Below are 22,995 nucleotides of genomic sequence, written 5' to 3'. Positions count from 1 at the left end.
CACCAGCCTCCATGGCTCCAGCTTCGGATGCTTTACTGATATCTAGAAAGGTGGCTGCTGTGTACTTCTTTTCATTGAACCCCTTTGTGATATATTCTGCTAGACGCAGTACCTGAAGTTCACATGATTGTTTGAATCTGAATCCGAACTGTGCTTCAGGTATTGTTCCGATTTCTTTTAATTCTTGTTTTAGTCTAGCTAGTATGACCCCCTCTGCAATTTTGTTTATTGCTGGTAATATGCTTATCGGCCGATAATTTCATGAAAATGTGACATTTTTCCCTGGTATTTCGATCATTATCACATGAGCTTTCTTCCATCTGCTAGGAAAATGTCTTAATCTTAGGATGTGGTTGATTAAATTTGTTATGTATATATTGCTTTTGCTGGCAGATTCTTCAGAGCTCTATTCGTAATATGGTCTGGTCCTGTAGCTTTTTTGGCGTTAGTAAGTTTGAACGTACTACCTGTCTTCTTCGGGGAAGATATGGGTAATATTTATGTTGCCCCTTCTTCTTTTTATTGCCGTATATCTTTTTTCCACTTCTTCTGTGAAGTCGAGATCTTCATTAACATGATAATTTTTCCTACATAACTTCCGCTTTGTTTTCTTCTGCGTACACAGTTCCATTTTCTCCATGTAAGAGTGAAATTGGTTTTTTATCTTTTCTTAGTATATTAGATAGCTTCTAGAACGCAGATTTATTTGGGTTTAGTTGCTGGATATAGCTGTCCCAATTTTCGTTTAGATGTTTTTCTAATTGTTTTTTGACTTCCCTATTTAGCTCATTAGCAATTCTTTTCTCCTCTTGGTTCCTTGTTCTGTTGCCCCTTTTTCTTTTTCCGTTTTTTTCTTTTATTAGTTCTTTCAGCTCATTGCTGATTTCTCTAAATCTTCCCCTAACTGTTGGTGTTTCTGCTTTTGTATTGCTGGCCTCGACAGCATTTTGTATCGTTTTTTCTAGGTTTAGAACACATTCCTCTAGTTCTTGTTTTGTGTTTATTGTTGTTATTGCACCAATAGTTTCGCTTACTATTCTTTTGTAGTTTGACCAACTTGTCCGTTTTTTCTAGTAGGTTTCCAAACAGTTTGTTTCTACTGTTCCCAGGGTCAATACAGTTGGGTTGTGATTTAATTCACCCTCGTTCATTGAGTGTATTTTGTGTTTTTGACCTACGTTTTGTAGAATTGCTATGTCCAGGAATGTAGGGAGTCTCTCTCCACCATGGAAGTATGTAGGTTCTGTGAGTCCTACCACTATAGTGTTTTGTCTGTCTTCAAAATAGCCACACAATAGTCTGTCCTTACGGTTTGTGGTTCTGTCGAACCAGTTGGTCTTGCATTTAAGTCTTCAATGATAATGGTGGGCTCCTCTGTGTCCAAAATGACATTCAGATCTTCATTGAAGATCGGATCATTCGGTCTAACATATGCTGAAACAATCTTCAGCATATATCATTTCCCGTTTTGATCCTTAATATGGTGGCTTCCTAGTGATCAGACCATCTGGTGTAGGAATTACTTGGTGTTCGATTCCTTTTTTACCAGAATGGCCATGTCTCCTGATGTGGCTCTAACGTGCTATGTATTGTCAACTTGACCAATTATTATAGTAAATTTTAAGTCACTATTGCTGTTTAAACAAGTTCAAACAAGTTTAAACAAGTTCAAACAAGTTCAAACAACAACATATTTATTACTCACACCGCTATAAAAAATGTAATATTCAAGTCATTATTGCTATTTAATTCTTAGATCGTCATTATTTTTGTATTTCGTTATTTCAGTCGTTACCTATATATTTAAATCGAATTTTTCAGTATGTACATTTTTTTATGTTAATATCCCGTAAACAATGACATCACATGTAAAGATCTTATAAAATAAATTTATTTTAGATTTACGTGCCCGATGGGATTCAGAAAATATTAATGATTTAATGGATTCTTATGGACAAGAATGGACTTACGAACACAGAAAGGAGTTGGAATATACTTGCTACACAGCTTTTATGATATCCGTAGTCGTCACTCAATGGGCAGATTTAATTGTATGCAAAACTAGGGTCAATTCTATTTTTGTACAAGGTAAATATTTTTATTAATTTTCTTCTTTTTTCCAATTACTTTTCTGTTTAAATGAAGGTTTTGGTTCAACTATTTAACAAACGCTTAAAAGGACAAAATATCCCTGATGATTGGAATGTTGGATACATCAGCTCAATATTCAAGAATGGGGATAAACGCAAATGCTCTAATTATAGGTGGATAACTGTTATTAGATCAGTGGGGAGGTTGTACGGTCGAATAAAAAAAGAAGGAATAGAATCAGAATATGAAGACATAGAACAAAAAAATGGATTTCGTGCAGGAAGATCGTGCACTGATGGTATATTCGTTCTGCAGCAGGTAATCGAAATACGGTACCTTTGAAAAAACTGTTTCAAACATTGACGAAAGTAGGTCTCAGTAGAGAGTATGTGGATGCTATCGCAAATATATACAAAAATGTAAGAAGTGTCGTTAAAGAAGGAAACTTTATATCTGAATCATTTCCAATAACAAAGGGGCTTAAACAAGGATGTTGTATATCTCCGAACTTATTTAAACTATGTATTCAATCATCGCTAGAGCAGTGGAGGAAACAAGTATCCGGAATGGAAATAGACATAGGCGATGGTAAATGTCTAACAACTTTATTTTTCGCAGATGATCAGGTAGTCGTAGCGAATGATGAGGAGGACATGGACTACATGTTTAGAAAACTAAAGAAAGAATATGAAAAATGGGGCCTCAATATGAATATGTCAAAGACAGAGTATCTTAAAATAGGAGATAATGAAGAAAATCCAGAGTTAGAAATTAGAAACACAAAAACATGTAATGAATATAAATATCTCGGATCTATAATATCTAAAAAGGCACTACCAAAAGAGATATCGAAAACAGAAGGCAGCAGGAAAAAAAAAGCGGTAAACATTCTAAACTCTCTACTATGGTTTAAAAATATTAGACAAGAAACGAAATTGACAATCTATCGAACCTTGGTAGAGCCTATTATGACTTATGGGGCAGAAGTTTGGCAGATCACGAAAATAGATAGAAAAAGAATAGAAGTAGTAGAAATGGATTTTCTAAGAAAAGCGTGTGGTATATCCAAAAAAGATCATATCAGGAATGAAGATATTAGAAGGAGGACAAATACTGTATATTCCAGTGTAGACAGAATTCAAACGAGACAACTAGTGTGGTATGGTCACGTGAAGCGAATGAATGAAGATAGATGGCCAAATAAAGCTTTAAATTACATACCACAACAAAGAAGAAGAAAGGGAAGGCCTTCAGTTGCCTGGGAAGGAAATGTACGGCACATAATCAGAGATAGAGCCATCAAAGAAGACGAATGGATGGACAGAAAACCATGGCGGTCGAAATGCGAGAAGTGGTAGAGGCTGTAGGAACCTCGCTTATATATATGAAGGTTTTGAATTGTTTTTCCTATTTGGTCTATAATTTCTTATGTTTTAATTTATGTCTTGTCATTAGCCTCATCTTTCAGTATTCCTCTACGTTCTTTCTTCGTTTTAGGATTTCTCTTATTCCTATTTTATTTGTCTTTTATTTATTTGTCTTTGGCGTTTTGGTAAGTTTCATTTGCCTTGCGTATCAGTTATCTCTCTTGTAGAATTATTCTAAGAATAACGAAATGACATAAGTATAGAAAAAAAATTTAAAGAAACGTAAAACAAAGGCAGAACAAAGAATACCAATCCGACAAAACAAAAATTTAAATAATAATACAACGACTGCTACGACATTTAATATAAAAAAGCAGTAAATAGAATAAATGAATCGGTATCGACAAAAACGTTCTAAGTTATGAAAACCATCTGTATTAGTCATTTAAATAAATACCAAAAAATTTGGGAGTGTTTTTGATACTTTTAGATGTACTTAATTATAATATTTCTTAGTGCAAAATAATATGTGTATATATATATATATATATATATATATATATATATATATATATATCATATACCAATGCCCAGTCACATCATCACCCCGCCCAACTTAATTCAGTCATCAACACTCTTATTTCCCGTTCCATAAGACTTAGCGACAACAATCACAGGTCATCCGAAATCAATTTAATAAGACAAACACTCCTACAAAACGGCTACCACAAAACCCAAATCAATAGAAGCATTCAAAAACTTCTAAACCCCATTCCATCCAAAAAAGAAACCTTGCCGCCGGATCAACCCAAAATCTTTCTACCTTTCATTAAAGGTGTCACTGACAAGATCAGTAGAACTCTTATCCCTCTTAATATCAAAACCATCTTCACCACTCACTCCAAATTGTCCAATCTCGTCAGATCCGTAAAAGACCAAATCCCCAATGAAGACCATGGTGTCTACGAGATACCTTGTTCCAGTTGCCCACGTACATACGTAGGACAGACAAACCGACGAATCCATAACCGTATTTACGAACATTCTCTATCAGTCAAACATTCCGATACCACTTCAGCCCTAGCCCAACATCATATTCAGACAGGCCACAAAATAGATTTCGAAAAAGCAAAAACCATCGCTCCCATCCGCTCATTAAAAGCGAGAATCATTCGTGAAGCTATAGAAATCGAAAAACGGCCTAACAGCTTGAACACACGCGAAACGATTGCCGGCAACATGGCGACCCCTGCTTCAGCGACCTCCCGCCCACACCGCTCAGGCCACGTCAGTCCAGACCACGTCAGCCCATACCGTTCCCGCGCATACTTCTTCTTCTTCTGGTTCCTATCCGTTTCGGATGTTGGAAATCATATTGGCAATCATGACCTTGCTCGCTGCGGCTCGAAACAGCTCCGCGCATACAGCGAGTATAAAAGCAGCCACACAGGGTAAAACCGGTTGTCACTCGACACTGAGGAGTAGGCAGATTGAGACCTCAGTGCCGAGAGACAGTTCTTGCAATATAGAACACGATACTGGTACGTCTCGAGTGAGGGGAGTAGGCAGATTGAGACCCCGAACTCGAACCGAACCGTATCACTCTTGATAATGGCTCCAAAATGGGTGCCAAAACGTCGAGTTTTAAATTCTCAACGCGGTTCTTCCCGAGAACTCAGTAATTTTCATTTATCTGACCGCGGAAACTTATCCGAACATATATATATATATATATATATATATATATATATATATATATATATATATATATATATATATATATATATATATATATATATGTTCAAATTTTGTCGAGAGAACTTTTTTGTTTACATTCCTAAGATGACACAAAAAAACCTTCATTTTGTTACGAAAAAATAGATTTACCTACAAAAATAGTATTTTACATTTACAATAGAATTTTAAGTAAAAATTTTATATTCAAATATTCAGTCATTTTTTGAATGCTTCAAGACAAGATGTCGTGTTCATCTTCTCCAGCATTGGGATTATCAGTTGTTAGTCACTCCATTAATTTGTCATAACACTGTCTAATACTACCAGGTATATAAGGTAACAGATTACCAATATATTGGAGCTTCACTTTTTTAAGTGGTACTTTTACCGTATGAATAACAAATTATTGTGTGAAATTCAATTGATTGATTGTTGACTTAAGAAAGTTTATAGGTTTGTTCCATAAACCATCAATAAAGTCACACCTTTATCTGTTCCATAAGTAAAGTGCATGAAGAAACTTATTCCAAAAGATATCTTATCCTTAGTAGGAACACGTTTCTTGTTTCCTCAGAAATGCACCTCTTTTTATAGTAGGTTGGCCACCAATGTTGGAAATCTAGTATATCTTCTATGCTAACTTCTTCGACTGTAAACTTAATAATAATTTTGGTTATCTCATGTAAGGTGTACACCCTAACATGTCTTTTTAATTTTCTCTTGATGATTGAAATATCCCTGTCACGAGGTAGGTAAGAGTGTCCTCTAATGCTCAATTCGATTAAACCGACCACTCTCGGTAAGGGATAAAAACACTGTTTACTGTATGGTTCTCATTTTGACCTCAGCAGTTATTCGAATAAACGTGGACTTCCGAAACTGCGGAGGAGCAGAGTTTAAATAATTATATACAAAGGAACAAACCTCATCAGGACTTTTTCTGGCGGTCCCTTCGTGGTATAGATAAATATTAGACTTATTACTTTTTACATCATGAATGGAAAACATATTTACCGTTAGTTGCCTTAAAAAACGTTTTCTGTACTGGAATCATGGGCATCGGAATATTTTGCATATAATCGAAAGCTATTGCTAGCACATGGGGCTCTTTTGCTTTTGTTTCTTGGTTATTTTCTCTTTTTAATTTATTATAGAATTTTTTTGATCTACGCTTGTGAATCATCAATTCAGCAGTAACATTTCTGTTTGCTGAATTACTAAGATGAGGACTTCCCAATTTTAAATTTAGTTCTTCACAAGTGCAGCATGAATCAATCTGGGAACGACCAAATCGTAAATTGAAGTTGTCCTCGAAAAACCTTAAGACAAACTAGCTGCATTTTGACTCGGGGTATTTGTTTTTAGACATATTGTATAAAATTGTAACATTCGGTCTTGCGCACGATACACTTGTGTGTGTATCGTGGTCTTGCGTCCAAATAATTTATAGTCTTTCCGGCATATTTACTTTCTTTTAATGGATAACTTTTAATATGTTGTCTTATTAATAACCTGGTATGACCACTGATTTCATGAGTGCCCAATTTTTTCCCACGAAGATCCTTCGGGGTTTTACTCATTAACAATAATGAGGGAAGCCTTTTAATACTACTTATTTTAATGTCATAGAGCGACTTAAATGCTTCTTAACATACCTTTTCTCTGGTTTCACCCACAATTACCTCGTATATAAAATAAACATTATGAGTAGCCCTCGCTTCTGCCTCCTCTTTTCTGGGTCTATGGGTTTTTACATTGTTGCAGGTAATCAATGATTGTAACAATGGCAATTATACAATGCCAACATAGGCTATATTCATTGAAAGTTATTTTAATACCAGTGTCAGAATATTTTATTATGGAGCTATGCAGAGTGCAAAACGTATCTTACCTGCAATTAGGTCAACAGTGATAGCTGGTACAACTCTATCTTTGTAATCAATGTACTCTTCACCTTTGAGTCTAGCATTTCTCACGATATTCCTTTTCCACTTAGTTTCATTTTTTACTTTTCTTCCGTCGCTAGTACTGCTTTGTTCTTGTACAAAGTACTGGCTCACAGAACACAATAATACAGTACAATACACAGATGTTGATTGTGTTGTTTTCAAAAACATTCTGAGTCACTGACAGAATCTTTTAGTTTACAATGAAATATTTCAGCTTTCTATTTAACATGCTTGAAGAGTACAGACTTCTTTTTGCACCAAAAGATGCAATTCTGTTCATAGAACAGTTTTCCACCACAATGTCAAAAATGAGAAAAAAAAATGACCAAAGCCTCCTTGTCTCAAAAATGAAACTGAGGGTAAAAAAGATAATAAAATCCAAAAATTCGTAGGTGAATACTCAAGATAAACGAAATAGGTGTTGAGGCTTCAACTTGTATAAATCAAGAAATGAAAGGATTAACTTAGATGACTCAAGAAATAGTGCAAATCATGGAACAAAGAAGAAATTATAGAAACAAAAACCCAGATAAATACAGAGAAAAGCATAAATGAATAAGGAACAAAATAAAAAAACTAATAGACACTTTCAAAATTATATTAGTTCATTATGTCCACAATATCATTCTCGCTGCACACAGAGTCAGAAGAAGAAATTATAGGTAATCAGCAGCATCATATAAGGATGGCATCTATTTGCGAGTGAACTATTTCTGGGCCTCGTATAAGAAATCATGGAAAAAAAGCTAAGTAAAAGTCGATAATGGAAACATGAATTGAAATAGAGGAATTGCAGAAAAAACATAATCATCAGTCTTTACATTACTCCCAATATATAATGGTATACATGGCATTTTATATTAATCTTTTTTTTTTAACTTAAACTACTATCCTATTTTTTTAATATTTAAAATGGATGCTTTGAATATATTATATAGTTTTAATGGATTTACTTTTTTATTTTAGGAATGGGAAATATGGTACTTAACATTAGTTTAATAGTGGAAACTGTAGTTGCTTGCATGTTATCATATATTCCTGGAATGTATTACTTGAAGTTTTATCCAATCTTGTTTAGATGGTAAGTAAAAAAGTTTTATTTAGTTTAGTTTATTTATGACAAAAATTGAAAATAACTAATATAATAATCACTGCATTGTTACAGATACATATACTTTAAAATTTATGATCAATTTTAGTTTATGTATTGATCAACAAATTCGTGTTCCTAGCTCTTTTGGCTGGCAGATCTAGTCAAAAATTTGAATTTTAAACGTAGCTGTCAAAATCCTTAGGAGATAGGTAACCTTGAATTGATATTTTTACAAGTGCATAAAGTTGATCGATGAAAAAGTACTACGGTGAGAGATAAGGGCTCATGTCTAGATCGCTCTTTCTAGATAGCTCTTTCATGTTAATCGCCAAAACTTTAATTATTACAATGATGAAAATCTTCACATCTATCGTACTCTCGATCATCAGCACAGATGGTCTGTGAACGTATGGAAAAGAATAAGATGAATAAAAATAACATTTTTAACTTCAGATATAGCAATACATAAACCGGCGTTTAAAGTATTACTTTATAACTGGCCTCCAAGATCTCCGGGTTTGACGCCGATGGACTTTTTTCTGGGGATATCACAAATATAGTGTATAATATTTTGATAATATCTCTTTCACATCGGATGCAATTAAACATAATTTATGAAAACTAGACAATAATTCATCACATGGATTAGATGGACTCACCCATTTTTTCCTCAAACAATTCGCAGAATCTATAGCTATCCCTATATCTCTCATAATAAATGCTTCTTTTAAGCAAGGTTCTCTCCGCTCGTCCTGGAAATGGGTTTCGGTTACTCCTATATTTAAGAAAGGAAATAAAAATGATTGCAATAACTATCCTCCAATTAGCCTGGTTCCTATTGTAGGTAAGGTCATGGAATCGATTATTTCGGAAGCTATGTCTGAGTTTCTTTTTCAAGAAACTACCAACAGCATGGCTTTATCAAAGATCGTTCAACAATCACAAACTTACTTAATTGTGTAAATGATTTGTCATCATTTTTACACAATTGGCATCCTGTCGATGTAGTCTACTTGGACTTCTCCAAAGCTTTCGACCGTGTTCTAAAACGTCGATTACTAGCTAAATTGGATCACTATGGTATCCGCGGAAAGTTAAACATTTGGATTCAATATTTTTTACCTGACATACACTTTAGGGTTCGTGTTGGGGATGACCACTCACTAGATAAGCCAGTCAAGAGTGGTGTCTCACAAGGATCAGTATTTGGACCGCTACTTTTTTGTATCTACACTAGTGACCTTCCGCTCATTGTGATCTTCAACTATTAACCAATATGTTCTTAAACACGATCTTGATGGAATATTCAAATGGTCCTCAGAATGGTTACTTCCACTTAACATTGAAAAATGCGTTGTTTTACATATCGGTAAAAATAACCCATCAATACCGTACTTTATTAATGAACATCTCTTAAACTCGGTAACCTCCCACAACGATCTCATAGTGATAATTAATAGTGACTTAAATTGGTCTGATCACATAGTATCGATGCGTAAAGGTGCAACCTAAAAACTTTTTTTGATCCGTAAATGTTTACAGGTATATCTCTAACTTCTGTTAGTAAATTTTACTCGATATACGTTAGACCTATTCTTGAGTTTGCCGGGTCAGTGTGGAATCCAGATCTCAGTCGCGATAAAATCCTACTTGAAAATGTTCGGCGTAAAGCCACAAGACTGGCATACGGCCGTGTAAGACCTAATTACAAAGATAGACTATCCATGGCTCATCTCACGACATTCGAGCAGCGACGTCTTCGAGGTGACCTAATTATATCCTTCCGTATTTTAAAACATAATCTTGGGAACCTAATCAACATATTCACTTTAAATCAAGACGAAAGATTAAGAGGCCATCGTCACAAATTAAAGAGGGAACAAACTACTGCAAGGTCCAGGGTGAACTTCAAATAGAATATTTAATATCTGGAACAATTTGGATCAAGACACCATATCGTCAATTAGTGTTAACATCTTTAAAAATAAACTTGATAGATCTTTGTTTTATTTCTAGAAATGTTTTACTTTAGAACCGCATTATTTAGTTATGGTTTCACAATTTTTGTATGATGTACTTAATTGTAACTTTATAATTGGTATTAGTTTTATAAGGATATTTTTCTTCGTTTTTTGAGGGTATAATAGTTGCTTGCTCCTCTGCTCTTATTTGTTATATAATAATAATAATAATCCTTCATAATAATTCCTAACAATTCCTTTATCAAAAGATAACTTTCAAATTGGGACTACCCCTAACAAACCATCTCCCATATTACCAATACGTTCCTGAGAGTATGCTTAAAAATGACAACTAAAAGCTATACTGGGAGCGCACTGTGCTCACAGACCAAACAGTAGCACATAAAAGGCCAGATCTCGTGCTAGTTAATAAACTAACGATACAAACAACACTAATCGATGTGGCGATACCTAACAACAATAATCTGGGGTTAAATACAGCGGAAAGACCGCCAAGTACAGAGATCTGGAAATACAAATAAGGAGATAATGGAGAATGGAAAGTACCCAGACGATACCTATTATTCTTTCTACTACTGGAGTCATTTCAAAAAACCTCCTAAAAAACATCAAAAAGCTGGGTTTAAATGGGAACATCGACGTCCAGATGCGTACGAAAATTTTTGGGAGATACACCGATGTATCAAGTCACCTAGAGCTCGATAACACGGAAAGAGTCCCACCAGAGCTCAATCCTTTTGATACTGTGGGTATCTGGGATCAGTGAATTTTCCCCTTAAAGGGGGTGTGAGTCGTATGGCTAAATCTGGGATAATAATAATAACACTCCATCGATTACTCCAGAAAATATGAAAGCTAGAATAAGAAACAATTTTATTGATTAAAATTATTCTTTGAAATAGTCATTTTATGTTTCCGAGTGTAATTTTTAAATAGTAAACGTCTTTACAGTAAACCACTTGTGATCTACAGTGAACTGTTTTTATTGTTTTATTACAAAAGATCAATAATATTAAACCCTTGTCCAAATTTTTATTATTATGATTAGATATTTTAGATTAATGAAAATTATTATTTCTATTTTAGGTGGTGTTACTCATTTCCTTTTGCAGTGTTCCTTTTCACCTTCGACGAATTCAGAAAATGGCGCTTACGCAAGAATCCGGATGGATGGTATCGCAAAGAAACCTATTACTAATTTTATTTAATCGTAGAACGTTTTTAATGTAGTTTATAATTTTGTAGTTAAATAAAAACCTTATTAATATATACTTTAATAGATAAATATATATGTAAGACTCAGGTAGTTCGTAATTTAATGGTTAATTTTATTATTGCCGTGTTTTTGTAAAGTGGTTCATTAGTTTCGTTACCGAGTAGTTGTTACCAGTTCATCAATTGTATTTTATTTAAAAGCTGCAATAAAAAGGAATCTCATAATTAAAAAGCTTTTTATTATAACTCCGATTATTTTTCTGAAAGTTGTAAGTAAATTCTATGCGACTAAAAACAAAGGAAGTATGTTCATGTTTATTGAAAGTTTGCAGGAAGATTTTAAAAGGTTATTGAGCGTACCCTTAAATATCATCATCATCATCATGGCTTATTCACTCCTGGCGGAGTGTTTGCCGCCCTTTTGGACTCTCTGATTCATTTATTGCGGAGAATCAGTCCGCTGTTGTTTTTTTTTTATTATTATAGCAGCGTGTGTGACTTGGCCCTGTCTACAATTTTCCTCCATTCTTTCCGGTCCTTACAGCGCTCCTTCCAATTGTAGATTCTCAGCTTCTTTATGTCTCCTAAGACTTGATCTCTCCATCTTGTTTTGGGCCTCCCCTTTGGTCTCTTTGTTGTTGGTCTCCATCCAGTTATTCGCTTTAGCGTAGAGTCTGGGTTAGCTCTTTCTGTGTGTCCCAGCCACCTGAGCCTTTGCGTTTACACGAACTTGATTATGTCTTTACCCTCGATGAATTCTTTAATTTCTTCATTGGTTAATCTTCTAAATTCGCCTACACTTATCCTCACCGGTCCCATTGTTCGTCGAATTATCTTTCTCTCTAAGATTTCCAACCTCATTTCATCTTTTTGTGTTAGGCACATCGTCTCTGCACCATAGGTGATCACTGGCCTGATTGCAGTCTTGTAAATTTTTAATTTGGTTTTCTTACTAATGTGCTTTTCTTTCAGGAATTTTTGGGAGTTCCAGTAGGTTTTATTACTCACTAGGATGCGTTCATTTATTTCATCCGTTCTATCATTTCTGTCATTCACCATCACTCACAGGTATTTGAAACGGTGTACTCTTTCAAATGTATATGCACCAAGCTTAATTTCTTTCTCTATGTTCGTATTCTCTCTTGAACACTTGAGGTATTTCGTTTTGCTTTGGTTTATTACTAGCCCTCTCTTCTTTGCTTCTTTATCTAGTATTAATATTATGTTCTGCATGGTTTTTAAATCTCTAGTAACCAGTGCAATATCGTCTGCATACGCTCTCAGTTGGGCTGAAGATTCGATAATCGTTCCCATAATTTTGGCTGCTCTTACTGCCCCCTCTATGGCAATGTTAAATAATGTTGTTGACAGGGAGTCTCCCTGTCTGACACCTACCTCCATTTGTACTTCATCTGACGGGCCTTCCCTTGTTAAGATTCGTGCCTTGGATTCCTTCATCGTCATTTTCGTGAGACTTATTAGTTTTTCTTTGATGCCTAATTGATTCATATCCTTAATTAGCTCCTCCCTTATTACACTGTCAAAAGCTTGCTTGTAGTCAATAAACAGTATATGTAGATCTATTCCGTGCTCGTAACTTTTTTCAACGATTTGCGTTACAATGTGTATTGCATCTATTGTTGACTTACCTTCTCTGAATCCATGTTGGTATTCACCTATTTTTGTTCTAGTTTCTTTTTCTATTCTTTGTCTGATCAAATTAGTTAATATTTTGTATATTGTATTTAATAACGTGATTACCCTGTAGTTAGTGCATTTCGTCTTGTCGCCTTTTTTAGGGATTGGTGTTATCAGACCACAATTCCAGTCGTTCGGCATGCTTTCTTCTTCCCATATTCGTTCTATTAGGTTGTGGATTCTGTGGGCTAGTTCCTCTCCCCCTTTCTTGAAGAACTCATTTATAATGTCGTCTGGTCCTGCTGCTTTCCTTATCTTTAATCTGTTTATGGTCGCCAATACTTCGCTGTATGAGGGAGGCTCTGATTGTTCTCCATTCCTATTTTCTGTTTGTTCTTCATTTTCTGCGTTTTCAGCATCGTCTTTCTTTTTAAACAGTTCTCTATAGTGTGTTTCCCATTCCATTTTTCCAATATTTGCCGGTATCTCTTTTTTTTTCTCTGTGATTTTATGTATTTTTATAGTCTTGCATTGTCATTACTGTTGGCTTCGAGTTCCTGCAGTAATTCTTCGATCCATTTCTTCTTTTTTGTTTTGCAGCATTTGTCTGACTCTTTCTTCTTCTCTTTATAGTGTAGGAGATCTTCTTGTTTCCCTGTGGCCACCCACCTGTGTCTTGCTTTGTCCTTGTCTTTACTAGCTTGCTCGCATTCTTCATCGTACCAATCCTTTCTTTTATTGTCTTCCATTAGTCCTATCGTCTCCTCTGCTGTTGTTAAGATACTATCTTTTATGTCTTCCCATGTTTTATCTATGTTCGATGGTTTTAGGACTAGTAGTTTTTCTTCCAATTTAGTGCAGAATTTTCTGTTTGCATTATCTGTATTTAGTTTCGACCGATTCCACCTCTTTCTTTTCTTTCTGTAGTTTTTATCTTTAAGTATCTTCAATTTCATGTCGCCTATCACCAAAATGTGATCCGAATCAGCATTGGCTCCCCTGTAAGACCTTACATTCTGTAAAATTGTTCTCCATTTTTTTGAGATTAGGATGTGGTCTATTTGGTTTCCATCTGTTGTTCCAGGTATTAGCCACGTTACTTTGTGCTCTTTTTTGTGCTTGAATTGAGTGCTAATAATAAAAGTATTGGTTGCTGCTGCTAGATTACATATTCTCCTGCCATTGTTATTCGTATTTTGATGGATCGTTTCTTTTCCTGCGATTTCTCTGTTTGTGTCTTCTTTCCCTATCTTTGCGTTGAAGTCTCCTAACAGGATTAGTATGTCGTTCTTTGGTATTTCTTCGTACAATTCTTCAAGTTTCTCATAGAATTCATTCTTTTCTTCTTCAGGAGCATTCTCAGTAGGGGCATATATGTTAACAAATGTTAAATTTGCTTGTTTATTTTTCATTCTAATATATGATATTCTTCCATCAACCGCTTTAAAGTTAATAATCTTGTCTCTTACGCTATTACTAACTAGAAAGGCAGTTTCATTGAGCCCCTGTTTGCTTTCTCCCGCGTAGTACATTGTGTAATTTCTTCTAGCAATCATCCCTTTTCCTGCCTACCTTATTTCTTGTAGCGCTAGTATTCCCATCTTGTATTTTATCATTTCTTTTGCCAACTCTTCCATTTTGCCTGGTCTTAGAAGTGTTTTGATATTCCACGTTTCTATTCTTATTTTTCTATTTTTGTTTTTTGCTTTATTTTGTTTTGTTTTGTTTTTGCGTCTTTTCTTACAAAACAGTTTCATGTCCGTATTCATTGCCAACTCCGTTATACTGTCGCCGTCTTTTGTTATATTTTTTGTTAGTTTTTTGACGCCATTTTCATCAATTTTCCTCTTGGATCTATATTAAATTAATACCCTTATACCCTTAAATATACCTTGGCAATATAACCATATTAAAAAATTGCCGCGATGTGATTTTTTCGAGAAATGATTTTTTAATAATCTAGATCTAATAGAACAATTCTATTGAATCAACAGTGTCATAAAAATCTGAGAGTAGACTTTCACTCTGTATTACAACATGTTAGCTACTATTAATTATAGTTCGGAAAAAATACTTATAGGAATAACTTAAAGATAAGATATCTAGATATCCTGCAGCAGCTGTATTTTGAATTATGTTGTATCTTTGATAAATAAAAGGCGTCAAATTCGAAGGTATGATATACCTTCGTATTTGATCTACCTACAGTACATTCGACCAACTTACATCTCTAAACGATTAATGAAATTCGCAGAAAATACGAAGGTATACAGAATACGAAGAAAAGCGATGATATGGTAAATATAAACAAACAGAAAAACATTGGAGTAAATACAGAAATAGGACTAACAAACACAAAGACAAATATATTAATCATATTATGAGATTCTAACGGCCATATACACACAAACGCTATTTCTTCTTCTTCTTCCTCTTTATAAGTAATTCTGCTTGTTCATTGGCGGATTAATACCTCTATAGAAGGTTGTCACTCCATCTTTTGCGCGGTCGTCCGATACTTCTTCTGCCGATTGGTGACATCTCTTGCTATTTTGATAACACGGTTCTCCTCCATTCTCCTTATGTGGTTATTTCATTATTTTTTTCTATTTTGTGTCTATTCATTTATACACTGTACCTTACTTATGTCTTCACCTCTCTTTCGACAGAAAAAGTGTTCTTCCATCTAGACAAGGTGTCTACGAGGACTCGTAGACATTTTGTCTCAGGACTAGCAACCTCCAGTGGCAACCTTGTTATCTATTCCTGTTGTTAATTAAACATCCTAGTATATAAAATCAAATAATGTAACTCAAATTTAATTCAACAACATTTAAAGGGTTTTTACCCAAGTGTTTAGTGGCTCAAAACGTGTACATCCAGTAAGTATTAACCACATTTTTGTATAAACCTTGGTCAAAATTTTAAATTTCATGTTTGCTTTAATTAAAGTGGTTATAGATCAAGGATAACACTGATGATGGAATAGTTATTTCGAAAACGTTCTGTGATGTAGCCCGATAGGGTGTTTTAATATACACCTTTTATAAAGGAATTTTTAAATAAATTTTTTGTGATACATGGTATACAGCCAGCTACAAGAATTTAGTTTCCTTGTGGATTTTATCTCCATTACTTGTTCAATACTGATGCCATAAATTTCTATTTTACATCTGGTTGGTTATTTGCTAACTACTATTGTTTTAGTTTTCGGAGACGATATTGTCATATTAAATTCTTTTGCTCTTATGTTAAATCTGTGGGCCAGTCTTTGCAGACTATTTTCATCTTGGGCTATCAATATTGCGTCGTCTGCGTAACAGAGTATTTTGATTTCTTTGTTTCCCATTATGTATCCTCTTCCTGTCCCTAATAGCACACGTACGTCCAGTGGATGTCATAGTACATCGCTTGCGGACTTTAAGGACGTCCCTCGAACGTCCGCTTTGGTCTCTTTTAACGTCCTGTATAGGTCCGAATGTCGCTGTGCCAAACGTCCTATGGACGTCCATTTAACGTCCCGAACGGACGTTCGTTAGATGTACAGGGACGTTAATTGGACCTTAATCGAACGTCCATAATATGTCCGGTCGACTTACTTGACGGACTTTTGTGACGTCTCTACGTGGACGTCTATTTTTGCGCTAAGGATGTAAATTAGACATCAACGCCATTGATAAAGTACTAAAAGTAGCGTCATCCTGTGGATATTAAAAATGTATTTTAGGAAATGGAACGTAAATGTTTAAAGGAACTTACATTTATTATTACATTTATTTATATTTATTTATTATTAACAAAAGGGACAAATCCACTGTCAAAATTATACAAAAATGCAACATTATAGAAATATAAAAACAAACTAGCTGAAGCATTTCAGGAGATTGGTTATTTTATGAAAAAGCTTAAAAATATAGATTGAAAGGTAACGCTTCTGGAAAGAGAATCCAGATTCAAGAAATTGATCGTACCAGAATAAGAATATGGGCTACACAATTTACAAGAACAGTAGATGCTTGTAGACAAGTCAGTATAAATCTAATCGACATAAAAAATGTTTTTTTTAATGCAATTATAACATAATCAGTGTAAATTAGTAGAAGTTGAACGACTAGACAGGAAACCATGCTGACCAGTATGAAGCTGATTCTTCAGATTTACTGTCAAAAAATCAGTCAGTAAAGTCTCGAAAATTTTAGAAATAGCAGAAAGAATTATAATGGAACGATAATTAGAAATGAATGATTTAAGGATGAAATCAATAAATAAATTGTGATGGAAACATTCAGAGATTTATTAAAAATAAGCCATAGAGGCCTACATAAAAAGAATGCACAATTCCTTAAAAAATAAGTTAGGATATTCCATCTGGACTACCTTTATTGGTATTAAGACACTATAAGCGTGCTAGAATGTCACAAATTTTAATAGTTAAAAAGTAAACATGGCTTTAACTGATATAGGGTCTTTGACTACACTTGTCCAGATAGAAGAAAGAAGGATTGTGGATACTGCTAAAGAAATTAGCAAAATCGTTGAAAATGACTGTGGCTGACTTAAAACAGAATCATTCAACTTCCCTTATCCCTTCTCATTCTGATTTCCCTTACAATTATTGTGTGTGTGTTTGGCAATTAAAAGCAGACACAAGTCAATTTTTGAGTTTTAAAGTTGAAATCATAAGTAAGAAAAAGATCAATACTTAATATGGAAATTTGTCTGTTTTATTTCCGCAGTAGATAAATTTTTAGATATCTATTTTTAATAAATAAAAATGTCTCCAAAATTGACTGTCCCTTTCTGTCCACCAACCACACAATTTAACCATTACAAAATTAATCATATTTGTTAATGCAACATGCAAATTAAATTTTATTTATATTTTTATTCCAGCATCTGCCCTCTCTTTAGATCTCTTCAGATATTTCATTATCAAGTTTCAATTTCCTTCCCCATGGCAGCGCTGGGTTTGGAGTTTTTCCAAACAGCATCTGAAAACAAAATTAATTTACATTCATAAATTGAACAAACTAATTTCAGAATACTTTGCTTATTGGGAATAAATCATCATTCAAAAGCGTAAAATAAACACATAAACACAACTGCTGTAGTTTTAATGAATCTCGCCTGAACTAGAAGAATACCAACCCAACCATTGGTATTTATTTCTAATGACCAAATGGGCACTAATTACACTTTGACACTTAAAAAACAAAAATAACAGTGTATAAATGAAATATACGGCCAACAACAAACCTTATCTCATATCTCTAGCTGTAGTTCTTAAAGCAATCTCATAGCCAGACCTGAACATTTGTAGAGTTGGTAAATTTTGCCATCTAAATTACATACAAGACACAGTTAATGATATGCTTCATCAGCTGTATGTGGGCACTTAAGCGATAATGTAAAATTACTTTTTCCTTAGCCAAGTATATTTTCCTTGAATTTTATTGTGGATCAGCTTCTTAAGGCTTCTCCTAACAAATTCGTTTATGGTCTCCTCACCAATTTTGGAAAGCTCATTATCCTAAAATATAAATCAACATGTAACAGTAATCTAACTACCCCAAAAACTTGATCATCCATGCTTAATTATTTTAGCTTAAACTATCTAATAAAAAACTGCCTCTGTTACAAAATCAATCAAACATTCATTTGCAAATTTTGGTTTCTCATAACCATGGTAAATGCCCATTAAACCTACAATTTTTGGATATATAAACAAGTTACACAAACTGGGATAAAACTGACTACTAGAACTCTTTTTTAGTGGAATTCCGTCAAAATTTACAGAAATTTTTATAACATTGCTATTTTGCGAAGATAAAAACACCTTTAAAATTTGAATCATATGGATCAGAGTATTCTTTTAAGAACAAAGTAGAAATATTTTCCAGGGAAAACGTCCTTAAACTTAAGTTCTCTGGGTGAAGCAAGAAGGGTTCTAGCATCTGATGGCAAATGAGAAAGATCAAGAACTTCTTTATGAATTTTTAATAAATCACCTAGTATTTTAAAGTCCAGTTGCATATTTTATTAGAAAAATTAAAAACATCTCTATAAGGTTCTCCAGAATTCTCATTACAACCATGTTTAGACCCTTCTTCAGTTTCATTGAAAGAAGAGCTTTGTGAAGGGTCTAAACCAGAATGGTCGTCTACGTGGTTCATTTGGATTATTTTAGGTACTTAACATGATGTTGATAAAAAGTTTAAAATCGGAAGTATTGTAACCTGAACTATTTGAACTGAAACTCTCATCAAAATGATCAGTTAGGGATTCCGAAGAAAGGTTTGAAGATGGAATATAGGGGTTATTAATATTTTCAACAATATTCTCTACGTTTTTCATAACCATCCTCTGTTGATGACGCTTAGAAACAAATCTCTTTCTGTTAAAAGTAATTAATTTTAGGAAGAATTACACTTACCTTTTTGTAATAAAATAAAAACCAAACTCGGAAGTAACCTAGCAAAGTAATAAATATTTAACAATATACTATAACCAAAGCATCAAATAAAGTTGCTAATTCACACCTTTACACTGCATACTGCCTCGAAATCGAATTTTTTTATTTCTTTTAAGCATTAATAATATTATTATAATTAAACTTGATTAAACTGTGATATTTGTTTAAATAGGTATGGCATGACAATGACAATTTATATCATCATTTTGCCACACTTGTTCATCTTCGAACAGATGCCTTCCACTTCAAGATTCATCTTGTTGATAAACATCATATTTTTACTATTAGCAAACTTATATCATCGTGGTAACTAGAATAATAAAACGATTGTAACGAATTAGCTAGAAATAAAAGATTTTTATACTTTACCTAAAAACATGTTTTGAATATATTAAACTATACAATTTTTAATTAATCATGATTTAACCTTTTCGCTTTTAATTATTTTTATTCTATTGGAAAATTTTAGCTGTTTGATACCATAATTCGTAAATGTCGGACGTCGAGAAAACGTCCGAGCAGGGACGTCCAGGGAACGTTTGAGTACGGACGTCCAGAGAACGTCCATATTTAGTCCAGCCTTTTTTATAGGTTCTGTAAGTTGTCCATTTATTCTGACTTTCATTTTGTTGTTTTAGTAGATGTTTTCGATAGTTTTTATGATATTTAGTGGAGCTTCTCTATTATACAGAAGATGGATTACATCTTTGCGTCTTACTCTATCAAACGCTTTTTTAGGCCAATCAGACACAGATATGTTGGTATATTATACTCTAGTGATTTCTCAGTAATTTGCTTTATAACGAATATTGCATCTGTACACGATCTTCCTCTACGAAAATCTTTTTGTTCATCTGCTAAACTTATCCTCTGATTTATTAGCACTTTTAAAATTTTAGTTGTAAGTTTAGGCGTAGTATTTAACTAGTTTATACCTCTGTAGTTTTCTGACTGTTTTTATCTCCTTTTTTGAATAGTAGAATTAGTTCGCTCGTTCTCCATTCTTCCGGTATTTTAATGTGTTTTATAATTTTATTAATTAATGTTGTTAATTGTTCTGTGATTGCTGCTCCACAATATTTCAGTAACTCGTTTGGTATCCCTTCTTTATCTGCTGCTTTTCTGTTCTTCAGGTTTTCAAGTATTTTCCGAACTTCCTGTACATTTAGGGGAGAGGTGGGTACAGTGACACAGAAAAATTTGAATTTCTGTCATCGCTAGACCATTAATAGGATTTTACTTGCAAATATCAATTTGGACGTGTTATTGTGTTGCAAATACATCATGAATGACTACATTGCTATAAATTAAGAAAACAAATAGATTTAAAAAAAAGTCTGAAACTTTGCATTGTGTCAGTGTTCCCTGGTATGAAGGGTACACTGACACAAAGACATTTTTCAACTGTAATATGTAAGTATTATTATTTAGGACTAATTAAACAATAAAAACGTATCTTTATTATTGATCTATAGAAAAATATTATAAATGCTTGTTGTTTTCTATGAAATCAAGTCCGTTTTAACATTAGGAAAAAAGTGTCGACCCCTGCTAATTTTTGGATGGTCCAAAATTTTTATAATCTGGTTGTTGAATATAACACCAATGTCTGTGACACATGGAAACACAAAGCATGTGACATTTTTTGAATTTTTACGTAAAAAACTGACTTCCATCGTACCAATGGTGTTTATCACCACAAATTTCCCAATATAATATTTTTCGATTTCTTTATTGGAATGGGCTTCATATTTGAGTCTCACTAATAAGAAATCATTGATCTTAATGTCGCAAATTTTGGCTGGATCTAATGCCAAATCACATAGGTCTTCATCATCACTATCTGAAAATATTTCACTTCCCTCTGACGTGTCAGAATTATGGAGACTATAAGTTTTACCATCTTCGTCTTCCGACTCAATAACATCATCATTGTTTTTAATGTCTTCTGAGATTATGCTTCTTTTAACTGTTTTCGCTTTTTTGGCTCTATTACTTTCAATTTCGTTTTTCTCTGGAGTGTCAGTAGCAATCATAGTCTTGCCTTTTTTTCTTCTAGTTTTAACCGAAATTGTCAGACTTTTTTTTGGATATTCACGAATAGCTGATGGACTTACAAATGTCAATTTTCTTCCACTTGTGGATGAAGGTGACAATTTCTGTAATGGAGTTACGTCCTGGTTCTTGATAGAGTTATCTGTGGTACCTCCTGTCGAGGTAGATGGTTTTGGATCAATATTTGGTGAATTAACTAATGGTCGTTCTGTAACTTGGCTTGCGAAATAATCATCATCATTAAATACGTGACGGTCAAAGGGAAATATTCCAGTTTTTTTAAAAGCTGCCGATATATTTACAGGTGTCATAGATCTGGGGTAAGCGAGTCCCACAAATGATGCTACATGGTAGATTGTCACAGGTGTGCCCGGATTAGCTTTTTCCCACGAACTTAAAGCATCGTTGTAAAATATATGAAACGGTTTTAGCAGACCCACATCTAATGGTTGCAACCGATGGGTGCAATGAGGAGGCACAGTCAAAACAGTGACCCCATTATCTTTGCACAGAATGATAGCTTCAAGAGATATATGGCTCACATGGTTGTCCATGATTAATAGTGAAGGGTTAGCTTTTGAACTACAAGTATGTTTAATGAAATGTTTTAAAACTTCAATAAAACATTCTGTGTTCATCCATCCTGCTTTCGTAGCCAAGCCTAATGTCCCACATGGCGCTCCTGCCAACATATGGCTTTTAAAATGGACTCTCGGAAATACCATTACGGGTGGGATTGCACTTCCATTTGCACTTACAATGCAGCTTGTGGTAACAAGTGTACCTCTTTCACTGCTTTGAATTTTAGACACTTGTCTAGTGCCTTTTTTGGCTAGCACCTTTGTCGAATTGTTTTGAACTGTCAAAGTTCCGGTTTCGTCTAAATTGTAAATTCTGAATCCATTTGAAAAATTTGGATGTCGCTGCAAAACTATTTCCAACTTATTAAAAAATAAGTTTACATTTTCTTTATTGAATCCTGCTGCTCTTGCTAGACTACATCCCTCTGGAGTTCTTAAGGATATTGTACGATGTCTATGGCGAAATCCTTTATACCAGTCGACTGAAGCTTTTTTTTCCTCCTCCCAATTTTTTGGAATTTTTAATTTATTTGCTTTCGCTAAATCATATCAAAGTTTGCGACAATCGGTAATTGTTAAACTGTAAAACATTTTTGAACATGTTATGATATAATCAACGAGAGCTTCCTCTAGTTCCAAAGAAAATATTTGGTTTATTTTATAGTTAGGAGCCATTCGGCATTCGGGATCATCTCTGTATTTCTTTACGTATCTGCTTACGGTTTTAAAGCTTAAGTTTTTCACTCTAGCAGCTTGACGAATTGATATACCACTGATAACTAGATTGACTGCTTCCTCATAGAATCTTCATTGAA

At 34.0% G+C, this 22,995-nt stretch overlaps 1 protein-coding gene across 1 annotated transcript in view; it reads left to right on the top strand.

Moving 5' to 3' along the window:
* Window positions 1–11,666, top strand: part of LOC140443321 (sodium/potassium-transporting ATPase subunit alpha-like) — a 116,733-nt gene extending 105,067 nt beyond the window's left edge. Inside the window, exons 13-15 of the mRNA XM_072534516.1 lie at window positions 1,900–2,088; window positions 8,111–8,225; window positions 11,306–11,666. Coding sequence (XP_072390617.1) covers window positions 1,900–2,088; window positions 8,111–8,225; window positions 11,306–11,417 — 416 coding nt within the window. The 3' untranslated portion in view covers window positions 11,418–11,666. The remainder of the gene's footprint in view (window positions 1–1,899; window positions 2,089–8,110; window positions 8,226–11,305) is intronic.
* The last annotated feature ends 11,329 nt before the right edge of the window (window positions 11,667–22,995 follow it).

The sequence above is a fragment of the Diabrotica undecimpunctata genome, chromosome 6, assembly GCF_040954645.1.
Source record: "Diabrotica undecimpunctata isolate CICGRU chromosome 6, icDiaUnde3, whole genome shotgun sequence".
Classification (NCBI taxonomy): domain Eukaryota; kingdom Metazoa; phylum Arthropoda; class Insecta; order Coleoptera; family Chrysomelidae; genus Diabrotica; species Diabrotica undecimpunctata.
The sequence above is the reverse complement of the archived record's forward strand: the minus strand, read 5'-3'. Positions and strand labels throughout refer to the sequence as shown.